General features: G+C 42.2%; 1 protein-coding gene across 1 annotated transcript; it reads left to right on the plus strand.

Annotated features, from left to right (window-relative positions):
* The first annotated feature begins 4,263 nt into the window (after nucleotides 1–4,263).
* Nucleotides 4,264–9,264, plus strand: LOC100773381 (interferon-induced protein with tetratricopeptide repeats 3-like). Its single transcript, XM_027406370.2, has 2 exons — nucleotides 4,264–4,431; nucleotides 7,438–9,264. Exons 1-2 carry the CDS (start codon nucleotides 4,427–4,429, stop codon nucleotides 8,648–8,650), a joined length of 1,218 nt encoding a protein of 405 aa, XP_027262171.1. The 5' UTR covers nucleotides 4,264–4,426; the 3' UTR covers nucleotides 8,651–9,264.
* The last annotated feature ends 4,004 nt before the right edge of the window (nucleotides 9,265–13,268 follow it).

The raw sequence follows: 13,268 nt of genomic DNA on the forward strand, positions 1-13,268 counted from the left end.
AAATCTGGAGTGCCAACCAACCTGGAAAGGAACATAGAGATGCCTGCAGTCTTCCACAGTTTCTAGAGAATAGTTGGGTCAAATGACGTTCCCTGGCCTCAGATATTTTCTGAAGGAAAATAGCACCATTGTGCTTTGTGTGACCTTGAAGATGCTGGGCTGTGAATAGGCTTCCATGCTGAAATGCAAACTTGGGCCTGTTATCAAAGAAGCTGTAACAGTGAAAGCAAACCTGGCATTGCAGTTGGCACTTGTGTGCCCTCCTGCCTTGCGTCCCTTGGCTTCCTATTTCAGTCTTCAGCATCAGTCAGGAGAGGTGATCTGGCCACTTTTCTCACATCTTTTTGCATATACTCGAGGTAAGTGGTGAGTCCCTGACAAAGCTGCTCTAAGTGCTGACAAACGAGCCTGGAAAATGATAGGACTCTATCTGCTGTTTGTCTTGCTCCAAACCCTACACATCAACATTATTTGACCACAAAACTGCTTCTGTATGTTTCCAGTCCTTGTACTAGGTTGGTACTCTGAGAGTATGTCAGAGTCTCAGGTGTGTTTGTGTGAGTGAAGGAGAGAGAAGACTTGTCTCATCTCCAGCTTGCTTTCAAATCATAACTTCCCTTGGGGAAAAGCCCCTCCCAGCTTCTTCTTGTAGCCCTCTTTCTCCTTTAGGCTCAGAGGCAGTCCCTGAACAGCAGACTGAGTCATGATTGCTTTCATATCCCCCCACCCCCAACAGTTTTCACTTGCTGTGACAAATACCAGAGAGAAATAATAAGAACAGGGAGCTTTATTCTGGTTGGTTGTTTCAGAGGTTTCAGAAATGATTTGTTGGCTTTGTGTTTTCTGGGATTGAGGCAGAAAAGGGGCATGCTGAAGAGAGCACTCACGTTGTAGAGGCCAGGAAGGCAAGAGTGAAGCAAAGAATGCCTTGAGACAAAGTATCATGCCAAAGTACATGTGTTCAGTGACCTACTTCACAAATTTCCATCACTTTCCAGTGAGGCCATCAAATTAGGAAACCATCAGTGGACTGAACTGTCAGAGCCCTCCAGACCTCTCACCGTGGGAGCCTTTGTGGAACATTCCAGATCCAAACCATATCAGATCATGCCAGTAGACTCACACCATACTCACCCAGTGAGAGCAGAGGACATGAGAGTGTTACAGTCCCAGTGAGACTTATTTTAGCATCACCTCCCATGGATACCATCAGCTTGACACTAACTAGGAATGATAGATCCAACTAAAGACTACAGAACCTGGGTCTTCTTTTCTCACAACACTACCCCATCACCTATTTCAGAGAAGGGAATTAGACTTAGCAAATAAGTTTTCCTTATGATTTACAGTGTAGCTGCCTAAATGTTGATAATCTTCACTTTGTATTGGGTGTGGGGGGGAGATACAGAGAAAAACTGAGATTCTTAGATGCACCTAAGTGCAGCAGGTATAAGACATTCTCAGTTGTGTACTACACCTTCCCTTAGGTGCCTAGTACAAGGATTTAAGATTAGAAATCAGAATGGGGTTTACTAAAGGTTTGTGAATCTAAATGCCAATTCTGCCTTTCCTCTTCGTTGGGCCAGTCTTACAAAGGACAATATGAAACCTACAATATGGAACACCAACACCAAGGCTTCCTTCCATTATGGCCTCATCAGTTTTAAAAATTGGAGCATGCCTGAGTTTGTGTCATTTCTGAATGGATGGATCTTTTTAATGGAAATCCCATTCCATCCTGAAGATGGGAATTCCTGAGATCCTTGTAGACTGCCGCATGAAGCTCTCAACTGTTTGCACAGATGACAATCTAATCAAGAGCACTTAGGAAGCCTCTCTGCTTGGCTTCCAGCAACCTCTGTCTTTAAATTAAATAATGGGATGGAGGAATGATTCGGAAATTGTTTGTTGCTCTTACAGAGGATCGAGATACAGTTTCCAGCACCCAAAGCAGGTGACTCACAACTGCCTGCAATTCTGCCTCCAGGGAATCTGTTGCCCTTTTCTGGCCTCTAAGAATACACATGCACTTGTGGACACACACACACACATACACACACACACACACACACACACACACACACACTTAAAAATAATAAAAGTGTTTTTTTTTTTGGTTTTTTGAGACAGGGTTTTTCTGTAGCTTTGGAACCTGTCCTGGAACTCACTCTGTAGACCAGATTGGTCTCGAACTCACAGAGATCTGCCTGACTCTGCCTCCCGAGTGTTGGGATTAAAGACATGCACTATCATTTGCCTGGCAATAAAAGTAAATCTTTAATTAAAACATACAGTTCATTTAAATAAAAAGAATAAAAACTAAAATTGTGTATCTTCAGACTCATGGCCTCTAGTCCCTAACCCCATCACAATCTGGTTATAGCCCTCTGCACTCTGATTCTTGAGTTCATTTTTTTATTCTTCATACACATGAATATTTTCTCTGTGTCCAGGCTGTTTCACTTTCCATGACATTCTCCAGACATATCCACATTGCTGAAAATTCTCAGAGTCTCTGCCTTTTAAAGACTGGGGAGTATTCCATTGTGTGGGTATGTGTGTGGGTATGTGTGTGTGTGCTTGTGTATTCCACTTTGTATGTACATGTGTGTGCTTGTGTATCCCATTGTTCCATTGTGCATGCACATGTGTGTAATGATTATATATATATATATATATATATATAATATATATGTATATTTCACACTATATTTTCTTTATCCATTCATACATTGATGGACACTTACGTTGGTTCCTGTCTTAGTCAGGGTTTCTGTTCCTGTGAAGAGACACCATGACCATGGCTACTCTTAGAAAGTAAAACATTTAATTAGGGTGGCTCACATAGTTTCAGAGGTTTAGGCTTTGTGCCTGCTATCTCGAAGATTATCTGTTGGTTATGGTTCGTTCATGACTTCATGCTGTGACTTTTTTTCATAGAGTGACAGGGGCCTTAAATGAAAAGGCTGTTTTCTTCCATTTAGTTCAGAAAACAGTACCGAGTGGAGGAGAATTCATGCCCCTCAGGTGCTTGATTGAGAAAGATAGATCTTAACTATGCCCTGATAAGTTATTTATATGTGTAAGATAAGTAATTGGATGGCTTCTTCTATTGACTGCAACCATTTCTGAAGCAATGCCAAGTGCTTGAAATTGTGTTTATGGTATGATGTTGAAGAGATGAGCCAGCCTTCTGTAACAAGATTGAAGATGCCATGAAAATGCCTAACCTATGAACATGTATCCTGTGACTCATCTTCTGTTAAACACGTGACTGTGGACATATAACATGAAATGACAAGCAAGGGCTGAGAAGATGCCTAAGCCGAGGCAAGATTCTCACAGATATCTTTGACTTTAAATGTTTGATCAGTTTGATTAGTTTTGCACATTTCTTAAAGGGGAGGTTCTTAGTTTACTATAATAAATTTCAATGTTTTTTTCCACTGATGGGGAAAATGATTAATGTCAAATAATATTTTCTAGTTGCCACATGCAATTGTTACTAATATATGGCAAAATCAAGTGTACTTCATGAGCCAGGAACTAGAGTAAAACAAGAATCAAGAATATGGAGAAGTCATCCTACAATAGTAGAAAATATTTCTTATGTAAGGTTCTCCGTAGGGCTGGAGAGATATGTCTCAGCAGCCAAAAAGACTTGCTGCTCTTACAGAGGACCTGAGTTTAGTTCCCAGCACGCAAGCTGAGCTGCTCGGCTGCTTTAACTCTAGTTCCAGGGTACATAATGTCCTCTCCTGGCTTCTGTGCATTCAAGAGAGAGAGGGAGAAATCTCTAGGTCAAAATCAGGCATTGAGTTCTGAATAAAAGAACTAAATATGATTCTTGAAAATGCTATACTTTTAGTGCCTTTGCTAACTGAAGCCTTTCAAAGCATAGTCTTTGGGCAAATGTAGTGGAGCTAACAGGATTGCACTTAACCTCTTGTACCATTAATAGCAGCAAGTTGCTAAGTAAAACAACCAATCAGAATTTCACAGCTATCTATGTTCATGTCATCTTCCTGCTACACAGCAGCAATGTCTGACTTTGAACTCTAACTATCTCATGGGACTCTGTCTTCATAAACTCTATGTGTCAAGCTAGCTTTGCCAGTGAGTCTTTGCTTGGTGCTGCTCTAGGCTGGAAAAGCTGGGAAACTAACTGGCTGGGTCATAACCCATCTCGGCATTAAGTTTCTTTTTCCTCTTCTGATGATTTTAAGTCAGTTTCACTTTCCAGTTTCCTCTTCCCTTTCACAAACACAAGTCCTTAGAAACAGGAGAGCATCAGCTGGTGCACTCCTCCCTCCACCGCTCCCCTGTCCCCCTTATATAGTCCTCTGATCATCCACCTGATGCTGACTGAGATTCCTGAAGGGTGCACTCCACATCCAGCTTTTCCGAGCAGTTGCAGGTAGCAGTCATGAGGTCAGTGCAATCTCAGATTCTCCTCTGTAGATGATACATGGAGCTGCTTTCTGCGTGGAAGTCTCTTAAGTTGTCTGGCTGCTTACAGATTCCACACAACTAAATTTGCATGGCTTTTGTTGAGTTTTTCCTTTGATTTTTGTTTCTCTGTAGGCTTGGGCAAGGTCCTGCAGCTTCTAAAGCTGCTCGCTGGATGGCGCTAATTCCTGAGTTAAGAGAGGTTTTACAGGCATGGCTTGATCCACTCAGGCTCAAAATTTGACTCAAAGCTAGTACTAATGGAATTGCTCTAACGGGACTTTGCTCTTGCTTTATTTAAAGTGAACAAGTCACTGGGAGCTCTCTGTGTGTGGGGGCGTGCAGGGGAGGGTGCGGGTAGGAAAGGAAGCATTCTTTTTCCAGCAGGTAGTGTGAGAGCTGGGATCAGTACTGCAAACTCAGGTCAAGTTGCTGAAATCTTTGATCACTTCAGGGTCAAGGTAGAGAAAATGATTTTTAGAGATAAACAGGGTTTTTGTTTTGTTTTGTTTTGTTTTGTTTTGTTTTTCAATTTTTACATGAAACCAAGTCTCAATGTTTAAAGTTTCATTTTACTACTGTGAAATGCTGCTAGGAAGCCTAATTTCTAGTTATGGAAAATAGAACAGTGAGTGTCTAAAGGCAATAGGGATAGAATATGGAATGTCAGAAGTAGCCTATAAGGACTCTAGGTGGGTCCATAGGCATAAACATTTGTTGAGACTCAGAAAACTATACCCTTAAAATAAGTGATTCTACGGTAAGTAAAGAAAAATCATAGTAAATGTGATTTTCTTAAATGTAACTACATCTGCCGAGAGTCTGTCATTGGGAGAGCCTCAGAGAGAATTAAGAAGAAATGGTACCTTTCCCACCAATTTCCTATCAGGGAATGATTGTGGTATCAATGGCCCAGGGAAGACAGATGCTATTAATTACTCTGAGAGAGAACAAAACAAGACAGTCATCCCTGCCCTCAGACCCAAGGGTTACAAATATTTAGCAAGGTCAGAGTTGGGATTTGAATTCCAACTACTCTGGGTTCCTCCTTCCTATATAATGGCCCTGGGAGAAGACTGGTCTTAGTGGTGAATATGGTTGACCAGAAAGCCAAGACCTGCCTAGAACCTCGGTGGCTAGCCTGAACAAGAGGCTTTGCTGTGTTTCGTGTTTGGGTATGTCCAGAGTCACCAATCTAAGAAGGTCTGAGGAGAACCCTTTAGACTATGCTGGTCGGGAGTCTACATCATGGCATTCTGTGAGGACTGAGGCAGCTTGAGCTGCTCTTTCCTGTCACGATAAACATCACAAAATGGGGCAAATAAAGGACCTGGAAAGGTACATGGTACCTTCTGTGTAGACTGCGTAGGAGGCAAAGTCTCATGAAAAGCTCTTGTTCTATGCACAGATGTCCTCGTTAGGGTCTTTCAGTATGCAGAAATTAAATGTTCATTTGCTCAATTTTCTCATGACCTGTCTCACCAATTTGGGTATTATGCCTGTGTCTCTGTATTAGTTACTTTGCTTGGTATACTGGGACAAAAGACCTGATGAAAATGGCTTTAGAAACAAAGGGTTATTTTGGCTCACAGTTTGGGGGTGAAGTCTTGGTTAGAAGTCATGGCAGCAACAGCATAAGCTGGTGGCACCGTGTTCAGTCAGGAAGCAGAGATACCAGACTGCTGGCCCCAGCTTGTTCTCTCTTTTTGTATTTAGTCTTGGACCCTGGCTAGTAGGGTCGTGCCTCCCACACTAGGATCAGTTTTCATTGCCCAATTAAATCTTTCCAGAAACATCTTTCTAGACATACCCAAAGGTGTGTTTCTATTGTAATTACGAATCTCAACAGATTGAAAACTATCATAGCATCTTTCATCTTGGCAGTTAATAAGAGGAACTAGAGAAGCAGGTGAGAACCAAAGGCAGGGGAGGCCTTGAAGATACATGAGTATCTTTAAGCCTCTTTAAGAACAATCTGGCCCATGAAATCTGAGAGCTAAGAGGCAGCCCCTGAGGTTCCAGTTCCACCATAATTTCTTATATTTAAAAAAGACTAAACCAGAATTTGTGGATTTCTGTTTTGTGGTTATCTTATCAGCATCCTGACTTTTCATCAAGTGTGTTCCTTATTAATTCTGTAATCTAAATCTCCAGTATGTGATTAGGACACTTAGAACTTGAATTTAATTTTTTTATTTTACTTTATCTTATGTTTTGTTGTTGTTGAGACAGAGTCTAATTTTTTCACCCTGGCTGGCCTCAAACTGACAGAGATCAGCCTGCTTTTTCCTTCCGAGTACTGGGATTGAAAGTGTACACTGCCACACTCGGCTTTGGATTTTGTTTTCTCATAATTGGGGAGCAAGCTATCAGGACCATTCTCTTAGTGACCTGCTAGGTTTCCTCTACCCTGTTAAGTAGAAACAGAGATAAAGTATTACTGTCACTGAAATTGCACTATGCTTGTGCTCTATCATAATTGACTTTGGTGTGATTAAAATGCAAATTTCAGGAATTTCTAAATGATTGAAAGAGTAGATCTGAGATAAGGCTAAGAGGAGAGGGTCAAGGGATGGGGCTATTTTAAAACGGCCACAAGTTTGTGCATATGTACACTGAAATGTGAAGATGCAGTATTCACCACCAAGTCTCCCATTCCTTCACTGTAAAAAAATGCCGCTTGAGTCAGGTGTGTGAAACTGTGCACAGGGACAACAGAAAGAGGTGGCTTGTGGGAGGAGCAGAAAGGGTATGGACAGAAACAAATCTTGAATATTTAATGGGTGTTTGAGAAACTGGTAATTGGAAAGAATAGCCAGAAAGCAAATCCAGCCTGGAGCCCATGGCTCACACTGTACTCTGAGTCCAACATCCACAAGAAGATAGTTCATTTTTCAGTCTCCTGGGGCTCAGTCAAGCTATCATGTAAAATGAACCATCAAGGGATGCACAAGACGATCCAAGTGACCATGTGTGTTTTCTCCACAGTGAGGTCACCAGGAACTCTCTGGAAAAAATTCTTCCACAGCTGAAGTGCCATTTCACCTGGAACTTGTTCTGGGAAGGAAGTCTCTCAAGTCATGTGGAAGACAGAGTGCGAAACCAGATTGACCTTTTAAACTCTGAGCACAAAGCGACAATGTACAACTTGTTGGCCTATATAAAATACCTGGATGGTGAAAAGGAGGCAGCCTTGGAGTGCTTAAGGCAAGCTGAAGTCTCAGTGGAGCCAAAGCAGGATGATCAAGCAGAAATTAGACATCTGGTCACCTGGGGAAACTATGCTTGGATCTACTACCACATGGGCCGGCTCTCAGAAGCTCAGGCTTATGTTGACAAGGTGAGACACGTGTGCGAGAAGTATGCAAATCCTTACAGCGTGGAATGTCCAGAACTTGACTGTGAGGAGGGATGGACACGCCTAAAGTGTGGAAGGAATGAAAGAGCTAAAATGTGCTTCCTAAAGGCTCTAGAAGAGAAGCCCAGTGATCCAGAGTGTTCGTCTGGGCTGGCAATCGCCACAAGCCGTCTCGAAGAACAGCCCGAGAAGCAGTTCGCTGTGGATGCTCTGAAGCAGGCCATGGAGCTGAACGCTGAGAACCAGTATGTCAAAGTTCTCTTGGCCCTGAAACTGCAGAAAATGGGAGAAGAAGCTGAAGGAGAGCGACTGATTGACGACGCCCTGAGAAAAGCTCCTGATCAAGCGGATGTACTGCAAAAGGCATCCCAGTTTTACCAGAAAAAGGGTAACCTAGATAGAGCTAACACACTTCTTGTAAGAGCACTAAGATCCACAGAAAACAAGACTCCCCTCTACACCCTGGTCATGTGCCGTTACAGGGAAAGGCTGAAGCAATTACAGAAAACCGGAAATGCTGGCTCCAGTGACAGCCTAGAGAAGATGGAAGAACTGAGACAATTAACCATGGAGTACATGCGCCAGGCTCTTCAGAGGAAGCAAAGTCGTCTGAACTCCTACTCAGACCTCATCGATTACCCAGAAGTAAAACGATGCTGTCAGTTGGTCTTCGGCAAGGAGAGCCCCAGTGCTGAAGAACAACAGCTCTACCAGAGCTATTGCAACCTCCAGGAATATCACCAGCGGTCTGAAGGCCTTGCTGCCCTGAAGGAGTTACTCAAGTCCTGCAGTCTCACAGAAACAGCATCCATTGAGAAGGAAGGGATGAAGGAGCAAGCATAGGCCAAAGATGAAAACGTTCAGTGGCAAAATGTGCTGGATTCTTGGTCTCTCTGGGGAATAAGTCAGAAAGCTGAGTGAGTGGGGGGGGGCACTCTTTGGGGCACAGGCAGCCTTTCCTTGACCGCATCTGAGCCTGAGGATAACAGGAAGTGTGCCTGAGTGCAGGCGCTCAAGTCTGCACTGTAACAGAAGTGTGCTGTGGAATGGTGCCTACTGGGTGTGGAGAGGCAGAAGCCCTCCTGTCAAGTGTTGCTCCACAGGATTCCCTTGCTTAATTATGTTATCAAACACCTTTAAAGAATTAAAGAAGCCAACAGGTCTTCCCATGAGTCACCCAGGGAAACAGGACTCCAGGCTCACATAAGCACTTTTTGATCACTATTTTTGTCCTGTAATGCATGGCAACTGCCAGCAAAAATTAGTTTTAATCTTCATTCCCTTTCTGTGTAGCCATCCTAACCTGAAAGATTAGCTTTGGCCTAACCCTAGAATATTTTTTGCTCCTTTTTTTTTTTTATTCCACCTTGAGTTTGTTTGTGTTCTTGACAATGATCCTATGGTAACTATGTATGACAAACTGGAATGATATAATAAATCTAAGTTTCAACTCAGAATACGGACAATTGTGTGTGTGTGTGTGTGTGTGAGTGTGTGTGTGTGTGTGTGTGTGTGTGTGTGTATGTGTGTGTGTGTGTGTGTGTGTGGGTGGTGGTGGTGGTGGTGGTGGTGGTGGTGGTAGGGACAGGGAATGAAGACAGTAATGTTAAGTACCAAAGTTTCTTCGGTGAACACTGGGGGTGGCTAATGTGAGCTACACCCCTTTCTGAGGAGTGAGTGGCAGTTATTTAAGAAAGAGAGAGGACAAGAAGTCAGAAGGGAAAACATGTTGAGGAGTATCAGGAGTATAGAGAGGGAGGTGCTGGGGATAGGTATGACCAAAACATATTATCTACATGTGTGAAAATTTAAAGACTTTTTAACAGTTTTTCTTCCGCTAGGATGATGTAAAATTGTGAACACATAACATGCTGCCCAAAGCACATCTTTTTGAAGATCTGTCTGGACACTGGGCCAAATCCATCTATAATCAGCATAGTTAGGAGCTGCCACTCTCCTTCCAGTCAAGATTCAGCAGAGGTCTGTGCATGTGAGCAGATGATTCTTTGGCCACATTTTAGGGGACCCAGAGATACCCTAGTGAATGTCCCCCCATTGGTGTGTGTGGGCACTGATACTAGACTCGCAGGATTAGTTCTGTTGAGGTAGCACTGGGTCATTCAAACTTGTCAGTATCTGGCACTGAGAGTTTCATTTCACTCAGCCATCAGAAGCATCTTCCAACTCCCCTTACTCTTCCTTTGCAGACTGTCATGCTGCTACTGTTTTCAGACATGGTTTCCCTGAGTAGCCCAGGTTGGCCTGGAATTTGCTGTCTAGCCAAAGCTTGTCTTGTATTCACCATTTTCTGGCTTCAGCCTAGCTTGTTCTGGGATTTCAGGTATGCGGACCCATGCTCAGCTCTGGAGTCTCTTTTTAATTCGTTTATGTGATGGGGAATGTCCTTCTGTATATATGTTTCTCTTATTGGATAATGAATAAAACACTGTTTGGCCAATAAGACAGGAAGATAAGTGGGACTAGGAGATGAGAATTCTGGGAAAGGTAGGTGGAGAGAGCTGCCAAAAGCAGATGACATGTTGCCGCCAAAGGAGATACAGGTATCTGGTAAGCCAAGACCATGTGGAAATACATAGATTTATAGAAATGAGTTAGCAATTAAGACAGAGCTAGCCAATAAGAACCCCTAGCCATCGGCCTATGGTTTCATAATTAATATAGTGTCTCTGTGTGCTTATTTGGGGCAAGGGGCCTGCAGAACCAGGCAGGAAATCCAGCAACAGTTATGAGTATAATTTATAGCCCCAGGTTATACACGAAAAAGAAATAACATAAAAACGAGATTGGTATTTGAATAAATTTCTTTCCCCCAGATGAGGAACTAAATTCCAGAAAAAAAAACTGTAATTCTGAAATAAGTTACTAGTTAGTTTAGTAATTGGAAACATTTTAGGATCTATGTAAGTGGTGAGGATGTCAAGATCATATATGAATTTGTTTCTCTGAATCCAGGACTGTGCAAAAATCCCATACAAAGAGGCTTCTGGTAGATACAAAATACACATATCGAAAAACTTGTTCCTTATAGATATTTTGAGACTTACAAAATTCTATATCTAAAGAGTAATCATCCAGGTATGTATGGAAACACACTTCTGCAACCCCAGGGAAATGGACGGTTCCAGGCCAGCCTAGACTACATGGCATGTTTTAGCTCAGCCCGAACAATACAATAAGACCCTATCTTAAAAAAATTAAATACAGAGGGATGACAATGAAACACATAAAGATGACAATAATACTGAAAACATTTGAAAGAGTAGATTTTGAGAGTTATTACTATAAAAAATAAGTACTCAAGGTGATTTATAGTAATGGATGATGCAGCCATTCCACAACTTGTATGTATATCAGAAGACCATGTTACAGCATATACATATAATTTTAATTGCAAGTCAATCATTCTTTAATTTGAAATGAGATTCAAATATAAGGGACAATAGCAGAATGAATAAATTTACCCAGAGGCCAAGGATTCCCTTGTCAAGTACCTCATTTGTCATGGTTTAGTTCATAATTCTAATGAAATGCTATATAAAATGGCACATGTCACTCAGAAACACAACAGATCATCAGTATTATAAGATGGCAGAGGGAAGTTAGAACAGTCACAGCAAGCAAGACATAGGAGTGTGTATGAAAGGGACTGTGCTGGCTCAATTGTTACCTAGTAACAATTGCTAATAGCCCCTAAACTTTTCTCATTGAAAACGACTAGAAATGACTTAAAAGCAAGCACGATTTCAGAAGGTGAGAGTGCACATCTGAGAGTACAGGGTTCCAATTACTATTACCTCTAGTTTCTTTCTTAGTATGACATTCCTGTAGCTGAATAAGACACAACAGTAATTGTCATGTCCCCACAGCACATATTGGCACACATATTGGCAGATGGTAGACATCATCTATCAATTATTTATCAAGATACAGCAAACTATTTCAAATCTGTAGAATACAATAACAGCCATTTTGTTTGGTTAGCATTGAATTAAAAGGGCAGCAGAGTTCAGCTTGAGAGTTCTTTTTACCAGGTTTTCTGCGAGTCTGCTTTTTTGGGGGGGAGGGGTAAAGTCTCTCTTGCTCTATCTCTCTTACCCCTCCTTCCCTCACTCCATTTCCTACCCCCTCACTGTGTGTGCGTGTGTGAGTGTGTGTGTGAGTGTGTGTGTGTGTGTGTGTGTGTGTGTGTGTGTGTGTGTGTGTGGTATACTCAGTCTGTATAATATTACATATATGTGTATGTTTTCAGTGCTGACCATTTGGTATTGGATATGCAATTGACGAGCTCTTCCTGGAGAAGGCATTCTCAATGTTTCTAGTTGCCTAGGATTTGGGCCTCCTAAGCGTTCCCACTTCCACATCAGCGTGCCTAGTGGTGTCCTTGTTCAGCTCATGTTCATGTTTAGGCAGGTGCATGTTGTGAGACTTTATAAGCATAGTGTCTCTGACATTTATAGGAGACACAATCTCACACCAAACTTCCTGTCCCTTCGCCTTTTAGGTGTTTTCTACCCTCTCTTCTGCAGGGATCCCTGAGCCTCAGTTGTGATATAGAAGTATATGTTGGGACTTGGCTTGATAACTGCATTTACATTGATTGCGGTTTTCTCTGTCTGTGACAAAGAGAATTGTTTGGATGAGGGAATAAATAGTACACTCATCTGTGGTTTAGGATACTGGTTTAGGGATTAGGCTGCTTTAGTAAAGTGGCAGTTGTGAGTCTCTTCTAAGATTCATGACTTCACTTTTCTTGGCAGTTGGATAGGTTTCTAGAACCAAGCATGACTTTCCTCTTGTTGAGCAAGTCTTATGTTCAATTAGAGAACTATTGGTTACCACCAAGGTATATGTGTCACTATTGCATCCTTAGGACGATCTTAGCGCCATACTGGTTTTTGTTGTGGTTTGTGAGTATCATAGCTTGGTAGTACTACCGATTGCTTCCCTCCTTTGGCAACCTGCACAGCACCTTCTGATACCATGAAAGCTAGACCTCCTATAGGAGGCTTTCCTGTCAGACCTGCCTTGGGTCTGTTGGGCCCTAAGTCCAAGGTGCATGGTGTCTTCAGCATGCACTTTCAGGGGACAATCAAGAGCAGCCGCTACAGCCTTACAATGTTTGGGAATCTTTTAGACAACTCTGACAAACCACTCAAAAGGGGGCTTCTTATGCCTGGTATTGGGATTTTTGTTTGTCTATGGCATTTGTTTGTCTATGGCATTTTGTTTGTCTATGGCCAGGGGGTGGAGGGAGGACGTTATCAGCCCAAGTGGGAAATTTAACTCTGTATGTATACATTAACTTACATGTACTAAAGGCATTTTAATTATTTAATGGTATGATTGCTTATGAGTTTTTCCAACATCCTTCTGATATTTTACCCTCCTTTCCCCCCTATATTCTTTAAGATTCAGTAGTGTCTGTATTCCCAAGCCTTCT

This window comes from Cricetulus griseus, chromosome 3 (genome assembly GCF_003668045.3).
Source record: "Cricetulus griseus strain 17A/GY chromosome 3, alternate assembly CriGri-PICRH-1.0, whole genome shotgun sequence".
In the NCBI taxonomy this organism is placed as follows: Eukaryota; Metazoa; Chordata; class Mammalia; order Rodentia; family Cricetidae; genus Cricetulus; species Cricetulus griseus.